At 41.6% G+C, this 17,320-nt stretch overlaps 1 protein-coding gene across 1 annotated transcript in view; it reads right to left on the bottom strand.

The window, feature by feature from the left end:
- Nucleotides 1-17,320, bottom strand: part of LOC101737173 (attractin-like protein 1) — a 40,469-nt gene that overhangs the window by 11,215 nt on the left and 11,934 nt on the right. Inside the window, exons 9-24 of the mRNA XM_012696251.4 lie at nucleotides 17,025-17,174; nucleotides 15,890-15,998; nucleotides 15,093-15,204; nucleotides 14,680-14,787; nucleotides 13,930-14,077; nucleotides 12,963-13,032; nucleotides 12,134-12,246; nucleotides 10,844-10,969; nucleotides 7,876-7,961; nucleotides 7,227-7,347; nucleotides 6,182-6,402; nucleotides 4,711-4,874; nucleotides 3,312-3,461; nucleotides 2,298-2,523; nucleotides 864-1,074; nucleotides 37-142 (exon numbers count right to left, since the gene is read on the bottom strand). Of these exons, the coding sequence (XP_012551705.1) occupies nucleotides 37-142; nucleotides 864-1,074; nucleotides 2,298-2,523; nucleotides 3,312-3,461; nucleotides 4,711-4,874; nucleotides 6,182-6,402; nucleotides 7,227-7,347; nucleotides 7,876-7,961; nucleotides 10,844-10,969; nucleotides 12,134-12,246; nucleotides 12,963-13,032; nucleotides 13,930-14,077; nucleotides 14,680-14,787; nucleotides 15,093-15,204; nucleotides 15,890-15,998; nucleotides 17,025-17,174 (2,221 nt within the window). The remainder of the gene's footprint in view (nucleotides 1-36; nucleotides 143-863; nucleotides 1,075-2,297; nucleotides 2,524-3,311; nucleotides 3,462-4,710; nucleotides 4,875-6,181; nucleotides 6,403-7,226; nucleotides 7,348-7,875; nucleotides 7,962-10,843; nucleotides 10,970-12,133; nucleotides 12,247-12,962; nucleotides 13,033-13,929; nucleotides 14,078-14,679; nucleotides 14,788-15,092; nucleotides 15,205-15,889; nucleotides 15,999-17,024; nucleotides 17,175-17,320) is intronic.

Here is a 17,320-nt window from a genome sequence, read left to right as displayed (position 1 = left end):
TAAGTGTAAATGAGAGTATAGACAGCTGCTACTCACCCCCTCCTCCCTTCTCCAGTTCGACGCACACTTGGCTGAAGGGACGGGATGCCATCTGTTCCATTTCGACGAACAAACGCTGCCTCCTTCTGTACATGTCGTACCTCTGTGGATCGATGATATCAAATACTCCAGAATTAATAAACAATAGAAGACTTAATTGGGTTTTCTGTAATGTACTAAGAATATTTAAAGCCCTTAATGTCTTCTTAAATTAATATTTTAAAGTCTTATTATATTATACAAAACTGAACGATTCTCTTTACTGAATGACACAGTTGAGCGAATCCGTTTAAGGAAAATCTTTTTTTTAACTATAGAGTTTTAAATCTATGAGGGTGAGATGTAAGTTGTTTAAATTTGGCCACAGATGACGTCACACACAATACAATTGCATTCAGCCGTGTCTTGTAAGGTTTGCGTGGTCGTTATTAAAGAAAATGAAGAAGAAAGAAGAAAATTAGGATGTTAATCGAAGCTTGAACAACTAGTCTTAGACTATGTCATATCGGTCAAGTTACAGCCCACTGAGTTTCTCGCCGGATCTTCTCAGTGGGTCGCGTTTCCGATCCGGTGGTAGATTCTGCGAAGCACTGCTCTTGCTGGGGTTCGTGTTAGCAAAACTCCGGTTTGAGCCCCAAGCTTAGCTTAGACAGTGTGTGTCGAGTCGCCGCACAATAAACCGGCTGCAAACTGTCGTCTTATTAATGACTAGCGACCCGCCCTCTAAAAATAACTCTCAATTTCAAAATAAAAATATTTCACTCTCATCAATTTTTCATAACGCGCCTAAAGAAGTATAACTTCAAAAAAGTGCCAGTACGTACCTGCTTGATCTTCCAGAGCGCGGCGGCCACGAGCAGCAGCAGCAGGAAGCACGAGGAGAACGTGATGAAGAACTGCTGGAGGTTCAGCTTGGGGTACTGCGAGAACGAGATCTGGATCCAGAGCGGCGGCCTGAAGTCGTACACGTATACGAAGAACGTGGTCAGCGTCACGTTGTCCTCGATGCCGAACGAGTGCTCCGACTTCGCGAACCTGACGACGAAACGACACTTCGACTTCAGGAGATTCAACTCTATTACTGTAGACTACTGTACTGTAGACACCGAGACGAGACTTGTCTCGAAGTGATATTGATTATTAAAATAGTTTATAATTTTTTTTTTGTTTTAAGGCATTTGATGACCTGGTAACTAAGACCTTTAAGTCATGTCTTATTTTAACTTATATTCTTATTTTTATGAAAAAATGATAATATGGAGTGAAATTAAATGAGATGAGGCGATATGGGATGAAATATTCTCAGTAAAATGGTGGTCGTTTACTGAGATTTTTTCAGTGGCCTTTTTGGAGGATTCCGAGAAGTTACGTCCAGCGGCTTTGTTTCATTTTCCCACATTTGTGCACTTTCACAGATATTAAACAGTTAATAAACCACCGTTATTACACATTTAAACCTGAAGAAACACTAAATAGACAAAATAAAACAAATCAAAAAACTTCACTCCTCGCGTCCCCGCCAAAAAGTCTCGTTTATAATAAGGAGATGGTCCATAAACATGGAGTGTGTAGCGCGCAATGTAATTTAGATATATTACTTTTTATTTATTTATTTAAATTATCTACTCAAGATCTACTAGATCTACTGTAGATTAATTGATATGGACATGTCAATGGACATTGTGCATGCACTGGGTAAGAAATTGTTTTTCTCAAAACTCTGGTTGAATGTCTTAAGACAGACAGATTACTGTACAGAATTAATAAAAAAAAAAACTGTAAATCTTGTCGAAGAACACTGATGTATTTTTTTATAAGATTTTATAGCTTGGTAACGATATCTTTAAGCCAAGTTTTAGATTTTCTTCTTACATTCTGCTACGATATGAAAAATTAAGGAAAATGAGATTAAATTGATCAATTTAAGACGTTATCAATTGGGACGAGATTAAAAGAAACGAGATGAGATGGGATAAAATTAAGTCTCAGTAAAATGATGGTTATTTACTTAGACTTTTTCAGTGAACTTTTAGGAAGAACCCGAGAGGCCATGTCCAGCAGCTTTGTATCATTTTCCCACATTGGTGCAATTTAACAAACGCTAAACAGTTAATAAACCACTGTTATTACACGTCTAGGTCTGTATAAACATAAAAAGGAAACCCGTGCCGCGAATCAGTAATGCGTTTCGGTTTTGACCTTAGAACTCATATCTCAAGGTGCGTGGCGGCATCTACGTTGCAGGAGTCCAGACTAACTTGTACTTGAAGTTGGTGCAGTTGACGTCGCTGAACAGCGTCCTCTCGGCGGGGTCGAGGCGGCTGCGCACGGTGAGGTTCATGCGCGCGTGGGCGCTGCACGCGATGCTGAAGTCCGCGTCCACGTCCGGCTTCACGGGCGCGTTGCGGAAGTTGATGGCGGACAGGTGCCGGTCCTCCTTCTTCGACAAGTTGAACGTGAACTGGTAGTCGACGGTGAGGTCGTCTGGAACAAGGTGAACGCACGTTTTAGTTCAATTATCATTTGATTCGGATAAAATCTGTGACCCACTCCAACATAAATGTAAGATTGGTAAGAATGAAACGTTAAGGTGTGAGTGAGAGAAAACGGGAAGAAAGAGAGAAGAGAATGATGAGCAAGACGTAATAAAAGTGTTAATTATTAATTATTATTATTATAATAGAAGATTTTGGATATTTTTTTTCCTACCTAAGCTGATAGCCCTAGCGGCTATGTCAGCGTAACCCTAACTTTAGTAGGTGAGCTCACGGGGCTCAAACCTGGTGACGTTGCTAACACGAACCCTAGCAAGAGCCGTGCTTCGCAAAATCTACCACCGGATCGGAAACGCGACCCACTGAGAAGATCCGGCGAGAAACTCAGTGGGCTGTGTCTGAGAGTTAATTTACTCGTCGAGCCCTTCGTCGCAAGCGACGGGTTCGACGAGAACGATGGACCGGTGCTTGAGGTACCTAAAAGCACCGTTAGTGGATCGGGAGGATCCGAGATGACGTGTTTTGGGCGACGTCGACTGCTTTCCATTCTGTCCGCAGGATCGGGAATGGGGATTTTGGAACAGTGGAAGTTTGATTTTATGCGCTGCGATCCTTATTCTACATAAATGATTGCTCTCACTTTGTGAAACATCCTGCCACATGGGGTCGCATCGCGAGAGCATTGGTATCGCAAGAATCGACTGATGCATGGCCACAACCACTCAAAGAGTGTACTAGGAAGAAGGGGATTAACTATAAAGAGGGGGGGGGGCTCACAGTAGCAGGCGCCCTTGTTGTAGAGGTCGGCGTGGTAGTGGTTGGTGTTGTCGCACTTGTCGCAGCGGTCGCCGGCCAGCCCCTTGGTGCTGCAGTAGCAGCGGCCGCTGTCGGGCGCGCACGCCGCCGCCTGCCCGTTGCACTCGCACGCTGCACCGGGAAATCAACACTGTTTAGAGACGCCGTCGACCGAATCGGAAACAAAACTTACTGCTGGTTAGAAAGAAAAAATAGTGTGTGGTGTCGTGGGACACCGGATAGGAGCGAAGTTCCTTGGTATAAAGAATAGTACATTGTGCACCAAGGGAGAAAAGTAGATTTCCTCCCGCGTGTAAAATTGGCAAACACGCGGGATGAGATGTCCTACATTTTTCCCACGGTGCACATACTATTTTTTCTCCTACCAGGCCGAAAGTTCATGGAGCAGCCAGCCGGGGTCCAGGGCCGAAGCCCTGGCAGGGATAGGGGAAGCGGAGCCCCCCCATTCTTATAAAAAAATAATTTAACTGTTTTTTAATTTTTAAATAAACTACTAAACTAAACTAATTGAATAGGAACAGTCTGATGAACTCATCTTTGTTTAATACTTCACTATTTTATTGCCTTTTGTTTATTTCACTTTTACACTAAACACAATTACAAAGTTATCAACTGTATTTTATTCACAATGATTTATAAAAAATATATAATAGAAATATTTTATTTTTTGTACGTTATTACAAAGTTAAGTCGTACAATGTGTGCATTACTAATAAAAATCTTACGTTACGGACGTTTTTTCCCGGTTAGGTTACCCCTCCGCATCGCCCCATAAGGAACTTCGTTCCAAATAAAATGTGCTTTTAACCCTGATTCGTGTCAACATATCGAAGGGTGAAGCGACATTTTTGCAATTTTACAGGAGAACCATTTAGAGTTTAAAACTTAGGTAAAAAAAAAACGTAAAAAAAACTTCTTCGGCCATTTGTATGGAGTAAATTTAATTGAAGTTAAAAACATCGAACTGTTGATGCTAATAATACCAAATAAAACGCTCTTTTAATTACAAAGATAAATGCGGCGAAATGTTGCGTAAGCCCCGATATTTATGAGCAATGCATAGATGTTTACATTGTAATTTTTTTATATATTTCTCTTTGTAAATTTAAATTGATGTATTCCAACAAATCGTTACTTAATATATAAACACAAAAAGCTGAGTTTCTTGGAGCCACAAGATAGATAGAGTGTCCTTTGATTTTCAATCGAATTTTAGACTTTTATTTTTTATTGCCCTTGTAGGCAGATGAGCATACGGCCCACCTGATGGTGAGTGGTTACCGTCGCCCATGGACTTCAGCATGCCAGAGGCAGGGCCAAGCCGCTGCCTACTGCTAAAGATTGTGTGTGTGCTACTCACGTTGGCAGAGTCCCCCGTTGAGCGGGTTGCCCCAGTGTCCGGGCGCGCACGCGTCGCAGTGCGGGCCCACGGCGCGCCCGCCGCACGGCTGCACGCAGCGCGCGCGCGCGTCGCACACCGCGTGCCCGTTGCACTGGCACGCCGGGCAGCTCGTGAAGTGCCACCTGCGCAACGGAAACTAGTTATATTACCATTACACATTTAAATAATTAATATTAGTACTAGACATTAGTACTAGACTAGATATTAATACTAGACAATTAATATTACTGGTGGTAGGACCTCTTGTGAGTCCCCGCGGATAGGTACCACCACCCTGCTAATTTCTGCCGTGAAGCAGTAATGCCTTTCGGTTTGAAGAGTGGGGCAGCCGTTGTAACTATACTGAGATCTTAGAACTTATATCTCAAGGTGGGTGGCGCATTTACGTCGTAGATAGTAACAACCACTTAACACAAGGTGGGCTGTGAGCTCGTCCGCCGAACTAAGCAATAAAAATATTAAAAAAACACAGCCCACGTGACGAAGTCTGGCTACAGCTGTAGCATATACATATAGCCACATTCCACATGTTGCTTGAGCATATTGTGAATTTATACGAATAATAAACTACAAAAGTGCCATTTGTGCATTTTCATTATGATTTCACTAGATGACGTTCTGCTATTTTCAAATATGAACAATTGTGTTAAAAATTAATAGCTTTAAGTATATCTCTTTAGGCAGTAAACATATGTATTTATTTCAGGTATAAATAAATAATTGCACGTAGTGTTTAGAGTCACGTTATCTAGTTTGTTTTTATTAAATTAGATTCAAGTGTACGTGAAATCAAAGACCTTAAGGTATCCATGCAAATTTTGTTGCTGATTTTATAACTATTTTCTGATTTCATAGAATTAATATAAGATGTCGATGTCTACCTATCTACAGCAGGGGTGAGCAACCTTTTTATTTAATGGGCCAATTTAAATTTAAATATTTTTTTTGGCGGGCCGCACATAAATATATTAACCGTTATTAATAATTTACGAAATTTATAATAAATATTAGACTAAAAAAAAGTGTGCGTATGTAAGTCACACACGGTAGAAGTGAAACTTATAAATAAGATATAGATATACAGACTGTCCCACTACACAGCAGCATACATATGGACAATGTTTAGTAGACGATAGTGGGGATGCTACGAAGAGTCGCACAGAGGAGATCGACAACGTCTAATGTGTTCTATCTCATTCTCTCGCCGGCTGAATCCTATACATTATGTGTTTTTGTCTCTATGGACTTATTTTTTCGTTTTATCGAGTTTAAAATCACAACTATTCTCAAGAAGTTTCACTTCAAAAATATAAAACAAAAAAAAATCGATAAAATAAATTCATTTTTAGAAATGCTTGACGGGCTGCGTGTTGATCATCCTTGATCTAAAGCATTTAATATAATATAGTGTGCGTCGGTGCGCGCGTACCTGTGGTGCGAGCAGAGCGCGGGCGCGTGCGGGCCGCGGGCGCCCCCCGGCACGCAGGCGCCGCGGCCGCCGCCGCGCCCGTCGTCGCACCAGCCGCACGCCGGCTCGCCGCGACACGCCGCGCAGGACGCGTGCGCCGCGCAGCCCGCGCCCGCGCACACGCCGCCGCTCGTGGCCCACGCGCGGCACCCGCCCAGCGGGAACGACGCGCCGTACGCGTTCTGCACGGTATCGGCACACGTTTAACACGTTTTTTGTTTTCTAATATGTATGTGTTGCGATGCACCTGTGTTCGACTCCCGCACGCGGGTACCAATTTTTCTAATGAAATGCGTATTTAACAAATGTTAAAGTACGTAGGAGGTCTTAAGAGTCCGCGCGGTAACAAATGGTGGTAGAACGTCTTAAGGGTCCGCGCGGGTAGATACTACCACCCTGCCTATTTCTGCCGTGAAGCAGTAATGTGTTTTCGGTTTGAAGGGTTCGACAGCCGTTGTACTGAGACCTTAGAACTCATATCTCAAGATGGGTAACGGCATTTACGTTGTAGATGTCTATGGGCTCTTAGAATTAGGTGAGCTGTGAGCTCGTCCACCCATCTATGCAATAAAAAATAATAAAAAATCTGGGAAATATATAATAGTAGCTTTTGCTCGCGACTTCGTTCGCGTGGAATAGTTCACAAATATTGCTTTATTTTAGAACAAATTTGGTTAGCATCAAACCGTTATAGTGAGCTAACCTTAACATATATACATATGCTGTCGCGGATTTTTTTTAAGATCTTTTAAAGGGGAACAATTCGGTCATACATTATTTTAACGAAACTTTAACCGTTTCTGCAGCGCACGCAACGGAAGCTCTCAAAAAGGAAAAATAACACCGATTTTGAAACATTCTTTATTAGTGCTCCGCTTGTATTGGTCTTAGCTTGGTCTTAGCCTTCCTCAATAAACCTTAGCCTTCTTCGATAAACGGGCTAACTAACACTGAAAGAATTTAACTAAATGCGTCCACAGTACAGGGTGTGGTCCGGGGGCTATACCTTGTCGACGCATCTGGCAGCCGAGGCGCACCATATGCACTCCTCGGCGGTGCAATTGGCGCAGTTCTGCAGCGTGGAGCACGGCGCCCGACACGCAGCGCCGCCGGCAGAACTTATAGCGCTAATAAAAAACAAAAAAAAACACATTATTAATGGCAACTCCACTGATTTATTCATCGAACAAAAAAAAAATTGACTGAGACAAAATGTTAGGCTTTCATGAGCAATGGTCTGAAGTCGTCGGGGTGAAGCGACCGTACCAGTGTCCAAATCCTGAAGGCAGACACCAATCAATGTTTACGAATGATACCCACAAGGTGGTGCGATAACCTTCAAGCGTTGGGCGGTCAGACGTGGAAAGCCTAACACCGAGCTCAGTGGTATGGATTGGGAGAGGTCTATGTCCAGCAGTGGGCCGATGATGATAACAATCAAACCCGCAAAAAAATTACGTAGTTACTGGTGTTCGGGCGTATGTGAGCCCGCAAGAGAAGGTACCAACACAACTCCGTTTATTTCAGCCGCGAAACAGCAATGCGTTCGGGTTTGAAGGGTTTATTACCCGAGCAATAAATAAATAAATAAAATCCTATTTATTTTCCGTATTTTAGTTTCACATATTTGTGAATTGCCAATTGGCAACACTAACCGCAAGTCCTCGGATGTATTGGCCGGTTTGCACTCTATGGCATCGTAGTCCCAATAGCAAGCGCGCTGTGGTAATTCCGTTGTACCCTAAAACATGCAAAATTCAATTACACCATTTTTTTATTAGGTAACTTAAAGCAAATATCTTATCTATAAATTGTATGACGAATATAATTCCGAAAATATCGTCACAGTTAAATACAGTTTAATGTTGCCAGATACAACTTAACATGAGTTTTGTGAGTCCGCGCGGGTGGGTACCACCACCCCGCCTGTTTCTGCCGTGAAGTAGTAATGCGTTTCGGTTTGGAGGGTGGGGCAGCCGTTGTAACTATACTTGAGACTTTAGAGCTTTTATCTCAAGGTGGGTGGCGCATTTACGTTGTAGATGGCTATGGGCTCCAGTAACCACTTAACACCAGGTGGGCTGTGAGCTCGTCCACTCAACTATCAATAAATAAAAAAAACATAATGCTTCAAAACCACATTAAATTTGTTTCGGGCGTGATGGAACAACTTCACAATATTATTTGTAACGAGCAACACTGGCTGTCGGGTCGCATTCGGGTGTCATCGGGTGTGATCGGAATTCCGGAACGCGCAGGTGTCACCTGACGTCAGTCGAGAGATTTGCGCACCCATTTAATTTTAACATAAATCGTAATACACTCTTTATTTACAATAAAATCATGTTTTCTTACACTATTTTTAATTCAAGTTTATTAAAATTTATTTTCTATTGTTTAATTTGGATTTTCTATAAAAGCGTATTTTGTTAGTTTTTTTAAACTATTATTATCCATTTTTCCTTTTTATTCCTATATTTTCCATTTTTTTATTGAATTTCAAGTTTTTCAACATATTTTTTTTAATTTTGAAATGTCATCGGTCCTTAATAAGTATACCAAATTTCCGAGTTAATCCGACGTTTTGAAGGGGATCAAAATCATGTCCAAATATTCCGTTACATCCAGTCTTTAAGAGCGGTGATAAACATAACATAGCTAACTACAGACCAATTTCTAAAATTTGTGCCATCCCTAAGATGTTTGAACGTATAGTTTATGATTTTTTATTTCCATTGATTAGGCCTCATATTATAGAGCAATAACACGGTTTTATAAGCCATAGATCTACTGAGACAAACCTATGTGAGTTTTTGGATTATGTATTGAACTCCATGGAGGATGGTCATCAGGTTGATGTGGTGTACACGGATTATTCCAAAGCGTTCGATCGAATAAATTTTGACATTTTGATTGAGAAATTGCATGGACTTGGGGTCCACGGTGATTTGCTGCGATGGCTTGAGATCGTTTGTTAGAGATCGCAGTCAGGCTGTGACTTTCAATGGTTTTTGTTCTTCATTTGCACCTGTTCCCTCGGGAGTTCCTCAGGGCTCTCATCTCGATCCTATGTTATTTAATATATATGTCAATGACGTTTCAAATGTTTTCAAGAAATCCAAATTCATTATGTACGCCGAGGACAAAAAAGTATATAAAGTTATAAAGTCCTTAAATGACTGATTGGAATTACAGGATGATTTGAACAACTTGTTTGTTTACTGTCAAAATAACTTACTCACAGTGAATACTAACAAGTGTACTATTATAACATTCTCACGTGGAAGATCGAATATCTTGTATGACTATTCTATTAATGATCAAACTTTGGTACGCACCACAGTTGTTCGTGATTTGGGTATTTATTTGGATTCCAGTCTGATTTTTGATGTTCATGTTAATGAAATAGTAAATAAGGCTTTTCGAATGTTAGGCTTCATACTGAGAGTTGGTAAAGACTTTAAAAGACCATCTACTTTGATTCTGTTGTACAACAGTTTTGTACGGTCTATATTGGAATATGGCTAAGTCAGATGGAATACCCAATATAATATTTATATTCAGCGACTAGAAAGAGTCCAAAAAAGTTTTTTAAGCATCTTTTATACCCTTGTCGTCGCTTTAACTTTTCAGAACCGACAGAATTTGTCACTCTAGTCGATCGTAGGCTACTGAGGGATCAAATGTTTTTATATAAAATAATAAATAATGAGATTGATTTTAGCTATCTTCTTTCCAAAATTTCATTTAAATGTATTTCCGCGCGTTCTAAACAGACCTTCCACATGTCCACGGCTCGAACGAAATATGCTTCTAACTCTTTTGTCCGTAGATCTTGTAGGTTATATGATTCTAAGTTCTCTAATGCTGACATCTTTTGCTTGTCACTTGTAGCATATAGAAAAGCTATTTTAAAACATTTTTAAGGTGATTTAACCCGATAAGTAGTATAGTTGATGTATAAAATAATATGTGCGTATTGTGTTGCTTTTGTTTTTTGTAATTTAAAATTCTAAATTTCTCTTCTTGTTCACTCTCTACTTATATGTGATTTTGATTGTGGAAACATATTTGGTTATTGTTTTAGTTATATTTTTTTTAAATATTATATGTTTGTATTGTACTGTTTGTTTCCCAAATAAATAAATAAATAACGCTCGGGAAACACCGTGGAGAGGAGCTCATTCCATAGCCGGATGGTACGTGGCAAAAAAGACCTCTGGAAACGCACTGTGGATGACCGCAGTGGCTCCAGGCAGTATGGATGAACTCTACTCCGGTGGCGGGCGGTGCGATGGTAAAAACGAGATGAAGGTATAATCTCGAGCAATTCCTTAGAGCACTTACACTGCACAACATACACTTATATACTGGTGGTAGGACTTCTTGTGAGTCCGCGCGGGTAGGTACTACCACCCTGCCTATCTGCTGTGAAGCAATAATGCGTTTCGGTTTAAAGGATGGAGCAGCCGTTGTAACTATACTCGAGACCTTAGAACTTATATCTCAAGGTGGGTGGCGCATTTACGTGATAGATGTCTATGGGCTCCAGTAACCACTTAACACCAGGTGGGCTGTGAGCTCGTCCACCCATTTAAGCAATAAAAATAAAAATAAACTAACGTTAGTTTTGGCGGCGCGCGGCTTGTGGTGCTTGTGCGCGTGGCAGGCGGCGCACGAGTGGTGGCGCCCGCACTGCTCGCGCGCCGCCTCGTCGCTCCACGTGCACTGGTCGAGGGTCTGTACTAGCTGGAACGAAAAGATTATTGATGACTTTTTTTCCTTACCAGTAGCCTCGACCAGGCTATTCTGGTCTGACCAGCCTGATAGGCAACCTCACGGACTCGACCTGTGAGAGCTTGCTAATAATAGCTCTAAGCAATAGTAGTGTTTCACAGAATCTACCATCAGATCGGAATCGTGACGCAATGAAAAAATCCGACAAGTAACTCATTGTGTTGCGTCAGATTTTGGTGTTGCATGAATATTTGAAGTCGAGCAGCATCAACATCAATTACATTACGGACATTGTAAGCATTGCATATAAATCTCTGAATTATATTATAGAGGTTATGTTGTTGATCTAAAATTTCCATTGATTCGCTGTTACGGAAATTCTTGAAAGCTTCCTGGTACTCTGGATATTTTTTTAAATGTTTTGTATGGTTTTAATGTTCCTTTCCTGAAGAACGCAGGATAAATCCTATAAATGACAGCTGATGTGCAGTAAAATATCGCAATAGACTAAGCACTCTATCTCACTCACACCCGCTTGAACAGTTGCTACCTGGCGCTCGCACCTACAGCGGGCTCTCAATGTGTCTGGCAAGATGTAAGAACCATTAAAACTGTCCGGCTATTGGGGTAACGTATTTTTATAAGTCCCTAAGTAACATATCGACGCTTGAAAGGCAAACGTGACTAAGCGACAATGCGTGAACTTTACAGCAGACTAATTTATAGTTGAAGTACTTGAAAACAAAATTTATTTTAACGAATCTAGCTGTAGTATAATCTAGCTAGTAGCTGTAGGATTGCCTATCATTTATGTACAAAGCAGTTATTGTCGCTTAGTCACGTTTGCCTTTCAAGCGTCGATATATACAATTTTGCTTTTATAGTATAACGAAAGTATAATTAAAATTTATTAAAGTTTAGGGGTGTCTGGCAGGGGGTAGCAACTGGAAAAAGTATCCGGCAATGGATATCTTGATTTCTAAATATATTCTGGAGTAAATAATAAAAAAAATTAACTTTATACTTTAACGAATTTAAGGTACTATTTTATACACCTTTACTGCCTGTTACCTGCCCGAGTAACCACAACCACATACACAGAGAAACTTTCAGCTTTTATAAAATAACGAAGGTCTGGCTGTCGCGGGCCCTTGGGCTATTAGCGTACTCACGGACCTGGTGCGGGTACCGCTTGCAGGACGTGCGGTGCGCGTGGCAGGCGCCGCACCACTGGCAGCCCGCCGCCAGGCACGCGCCGCACGCCGCCGCCGCCCCGCACAGCGCGCCGTCTGCCGACACCACGACCACTACCAACTTATTTACCGGCACTATCATCTATCTAGCTTATTAGTTTGAAGTCGTCGTGGCCTAAAGGATAAGACGTCCGGTGCATTCGTGTGTAGCGATGCACCGGTGTTCGAATCCCACAGGCGGGTACCAATTTTTCTAATAAAATACGTACTCAACAAATGACGAACGATTGTCTTCCACGGTGAAAAAATAACATCGTGTAATAAAAATCAAACCCGTAAATTATAATTTGCGTAATTACTGTTGGTAGGACCTCTCGTGAGTCCGCGCGGGTAGGTACCACCACCCTGCCTATTTCTGCCGTGAAGCAGTAATGCGTTACGGTTTGAAGGGCGGGGCAGCCATTGTAACTATACTTGAGACTAGAACTTATATCTCAAGGTGGGTGGCGCATTTACGTTGTAGATGTCTAAGGGCTCCAGTAACCACTTAACACCAGGTGGGCTGTGAGCTCGTCTGCCCATCTAAGCAATAAAAAAAATTTTTATGATCACCCTTGGACTTCAACAATCCTTTCAAGACTATAGGAATGTCACACATGAATGGATGAGTTTATGTTAGTACGCTGAGAGAAGGCTAAAGAGGGGGGAAAGGGAGAAAGAGAGAGAAGAAAACGATGGCACTCGGTCTTGCGTCGACAATAGAAATACAGAATGGCGTCAAAATAAAGATACAATAAAGTATACAAGCTTACCAAAAGTCGGTTCGATGGCGCAGGCCCTCACGGCATCGTCGAAAGACTCCTTCCAGCCTATCTCTTCTAGCTGGAAGAATATATAGTTTCTAAATTTTCTGCGATAAAACAGATCAAATCAAATGAAATAAAATAAAAAAAAATTCAACATAAATGAAAGTACATGCTTGTTGAACGTCAAAAAGAACTACCGTCAATTCACAAAAACTAGCCTCCATCCTGAGAAGAATTGGCAAGAAACTCAAGGGGCATATCTTTTTTTTTTCTAATATTAGATTATTTTTATAAATATTACATTATTTTTAAATATTCATTTTTACAAAGAGTATTATTATAACGTAACAATTATTACAATATTGAAATGCCCGGAGCCAGCAACTCATTCCCACTTTGTGCAATCTTCTAGATAGAAGAGATACATTTAGAAGCGCAGTCTACTCCAGCCGCATCATTTCCCAGTCAGCCACCATCTCTACCAAATATATTGCTTAGATTGGTGGAGATAGACATCCACAATGTATATGCTGCCAACCCACCTTGAGATATGGAGTTCGAAGGTCTCAATATAGTTACAACGGCTGCCCCACCCTTCAAACCGAAACGCATTACTGCTACACGGCAGAAATAAGTAGGATGGTGGTACCTACCCGTGCGGACTTACAAGAGGTCCTACCATCAGTAATTACGCAAATTATAATTTTGCGGGTTCGATTTTTATTACACGATGTTAGGTATTCCTTTCACCCTGAAGTCAATCGTGAAGATTTCTTAAGTACCTACGGATACGAATGCACCGGACGTCTTATCCTTTAGGCCACGACGACTTCAGATTAGGCGAGGCAACCATTCGGGGTTTCCGCTTCAAGGTTGGGGGAATTGGGTCGTTCACAGCGCGCACGTACCCGGCAGACGTCGTGAGCTGGTATGGTAGTTAAAGCAAAGAGAAGCTCGGCTCTAGAGTACGTACTTGCACGCACAGCTGCAGGTCCTCCCGCCACGCGCACGCCACGGCCGCGCGGCGCGTGCTGTTGAGGCAGGCGTCCTCGTGCGCATGCGCCGCGCACCGCTCGCCCGCCTCGTACACCAGCGCGTCCGAGCGCAGGCGCCCGTTGAAACTGTAGCATCGGAAATTATTAATTACTAGCGACCCGCCCTCGCTTCGCTACGGAAGCATTAAATTTTATTATTAATAGCAGAGTCCCGCGATGTTACCCGCGGTTATTTTCTTACCATAGGTGACACTGCGGGGAAAAGCTAGTCTAAAAAAAGTAGCCTAAGTTACTCTTTAGATCATCAGCTATCTATCAGTGAAAGTCTCGACAAAATCGGTTAGGCCGTTCCAGAGATTAGCCGGAACAAACAGACAGACAGACAGACAGACAAAAATAAAATAAAAAATATTTAGGTGTATATACCGTATATGTGCACGTAGTATTCACATGCACGTAGTAAAAAGCGGTTATTTCAATGTTACAAACAGACACTCCAATTTTATTTATATGTATAGATAATTATTAATCCTGAACTAATTTCGGTCAGTGCTTTCCTTTAAATAGAATTAATGAGTCTTATACTCATTAGCAGAAATAAAAATATTAAAAACACCAATTTGCCAAGACAATCTCTTGTCACGTCACGTCACGCCCCGCCACGCCACGTCACGCCACACTACGCAGTTCGACAATATTAAGCATTAGCCCTTCGAGTATGTACTGACCCTCCGTGCAGCAGCGCGGCCGGGCGCGAGTGCTGTGGCAGCGCGCACGCCGCCCCCGCCGCCCGCGCGCCCCCCGCCGGGCTGCGCGTCTCCCACCAGCGGGAACATCTGCACAAGGTACCGGTTATGCGACACAGAACATAATACATGTAGTCATTCCACTGTCGAATATATTATACTACAAACATAATGACATAATTTTTAACAAATATTTTTGAGCTTTGTAGGCAAGCAAACTTACAGCTCCTCGGATGGCGAGTGTTATGGACGTTTTTATAGACCATCATCTAGCATGACAGTTCCTTGAAAGTTACCAGCGCATTATTTGTCATTTACTTCAATTCCAAGTTTAGTCAAGAAGTTATGGTTTATGACGTCACGCAGGAGTGTCGATGCGTCCGTGGCCACGCTACCTGACGTCGTAGAGCAGGGCGCCGGCCGAGTAGCAGCGCGCGCCGGTCGGGTTGGTGATGGCGGCCGCGGCACTGTCGTTGTGGGCGTTACCGCCGAACACCAACATCACGCCTGGAAATGACAACATCTATTAACTGAAATGTCTATTCGTTTGAAGCTGTCTCAAATATCGAAAAATTACAACTACCCTCACGAACTGTGGTTCCGGATAAAATAAAGAATACGGTTTTTAAATTGAGAGAAATTCTAAATAATAATTACCAAAAAGAAAACATGTGTATAATTCACAGGTGGTAGAAGTGAAACCTTCAAAAATTAAAATACAATTATCCTAAATGTCTAAGTATATGTAAAATATTGTCATTGGTAAATAATTGTAAATCATGCTTTATAGTATGAGCTAGCGCCCTCTGTGAGTTGATACTTTAACTTCACGTATAATCCTAAATTAAAATTCACTACAAGAGGTTTCATACATACGTAAGTATTAAAAAATATCATAGATGGCGCTGTATTAAAAAAAACACTACACTGAGAACGTCTCATGTGTTCTATCTCATTCTCTCGCCGACTGAATCCTATACATTTATGTGTTTGTGTCTCTATGGACTTATTTTTTCGTTTCATCGAGTTTCAAATCACAACGATTCTAAAGAAGTTTCACTTCAAAAACAATTCCCACAACTTGTCTCCACACATTCCCGCCAGATTCTTCTAGCGGGCTCACGTGCGTCCCCCACCCCCCACTCCAGCCCCCCGCCGAGCCCCCCCGAAGGTTCACGCGAAATGAACATACCTGGTGATACGAAAACCGCCGAGTGCAAATATCTAGGTGTGGGAGCGGAAGGCAGCGGTTTGAACACCCTGGACTCCACATCGTATTCAAATAACGCTGCGGACGGCGCCTAGAACAATAACCATCACTAATGATGTAAGATGACGTCACGAAATATAATGGAGGTGCCGTACCTCATTATTTGACAACTTGTTGGTACACACAATTTATTTTTTAATAATTTAATGTCAATACAAAAAATTATACTCTTAAAAATTTGCAGCAATTGGATTGGATTGGATTAAATAAATTTCAGAATATATCATCAAGTCACGATTCATTCTGTTACTTTTTTAAAAGTTCCGTTTAGTTCGTAATAAATATAATATCTGTTCTTCAATTTTCACAAATTGCGCATAGACAATTAACACATAGATGCGGTGGAACATTTTAATTCATTTTTTAATATAATTATAAACATTTAAAGACATTGAAGGGGAATGAGAATTAAAAAAGGCTCTTATAACGGCCGTGAATAATGACGTTATTTTTTATTTTTTTTATTGCTTAGATGGATGGACGAGCTCACAGCCCACCTGGTGTTAAGTGGTTACTGGAGCCCATAGACATCTACAACGTAAATGCGCCACCCACCTCGAGATATAAGTTCTAAGATCTCAGGTATAGTTACATATCTCAGGTATATTATACAAAATCGACCTCTATCTTGCTTTCAATAAAGCAATATTAAACGGTTTTTTCTTTTATGGTTTATAAAGGACTCAATGAATTATTAAAAGCCTGTCTGACTTATTAATTTCTTAACAGATACTCCATTTGACATGACATAATCAATATTTCAAAGATTGACAACCCTATTATGAACTAAGGTATACTAGTATGTGAAGTGTGTATACTTATATATTATATAAAGCATAGCATAGCATAGCATTTAGAATGTAACATAATTAATAGGTGTAGTCTCGTATGTCGCTCTAATAAGGCGGACCACCCAGAAACATAGGTTTCTTCATAATTGTAAACTAGGATTAAGATGATTATTAAACATGGAATACACGCAAGAAGACGTTTTCCTTTAACACCTCCCAAAGTGCAACATTACATATGTGTTTCTACAAACATAAAATTAGTTAACCTGAGTAGCTTCCGACTCCGAGACGAGCCCGCCGTGTATGTAGACTCGCCTGGAGAGCGCGTCCCACGCGGCCGAGTGACCGAACCCCGCGCGGGCCGGCCAGCCCTGCGTGGGGGCCGCCGACCACACGTTCTCTTCTATGTAGTACTCCTGGGGGTAAGCACACGCGAGCTGAGAGAGTCATGTCTCAATGATGATCAAATATACTTAGAAGTCCTCGTGGCCTATAGGATAAGACGTCCGGTGCATTCGTAACTAGCGATGCAACGGTGTTCGAATCCCGCAGGCAAGCACCA

Source organism: Bombyx mori, chromosome 26, assembly GCF_030269925.1.
Source record: "Bombyx mori chromosome 26, ASM3026992v2".
Taxonomy (NCBI): domain Eukaryota; kingdom Metazoa; phylum Arthropoda; class Insecta; order Lepidoptera; family Bombycidae; genus Bombyx; species Bombyx mori.
Note: the sequence above shows the minus strand (reverse complement) of the source record. Positions and strands in the feature narration are given on the sequence as shown.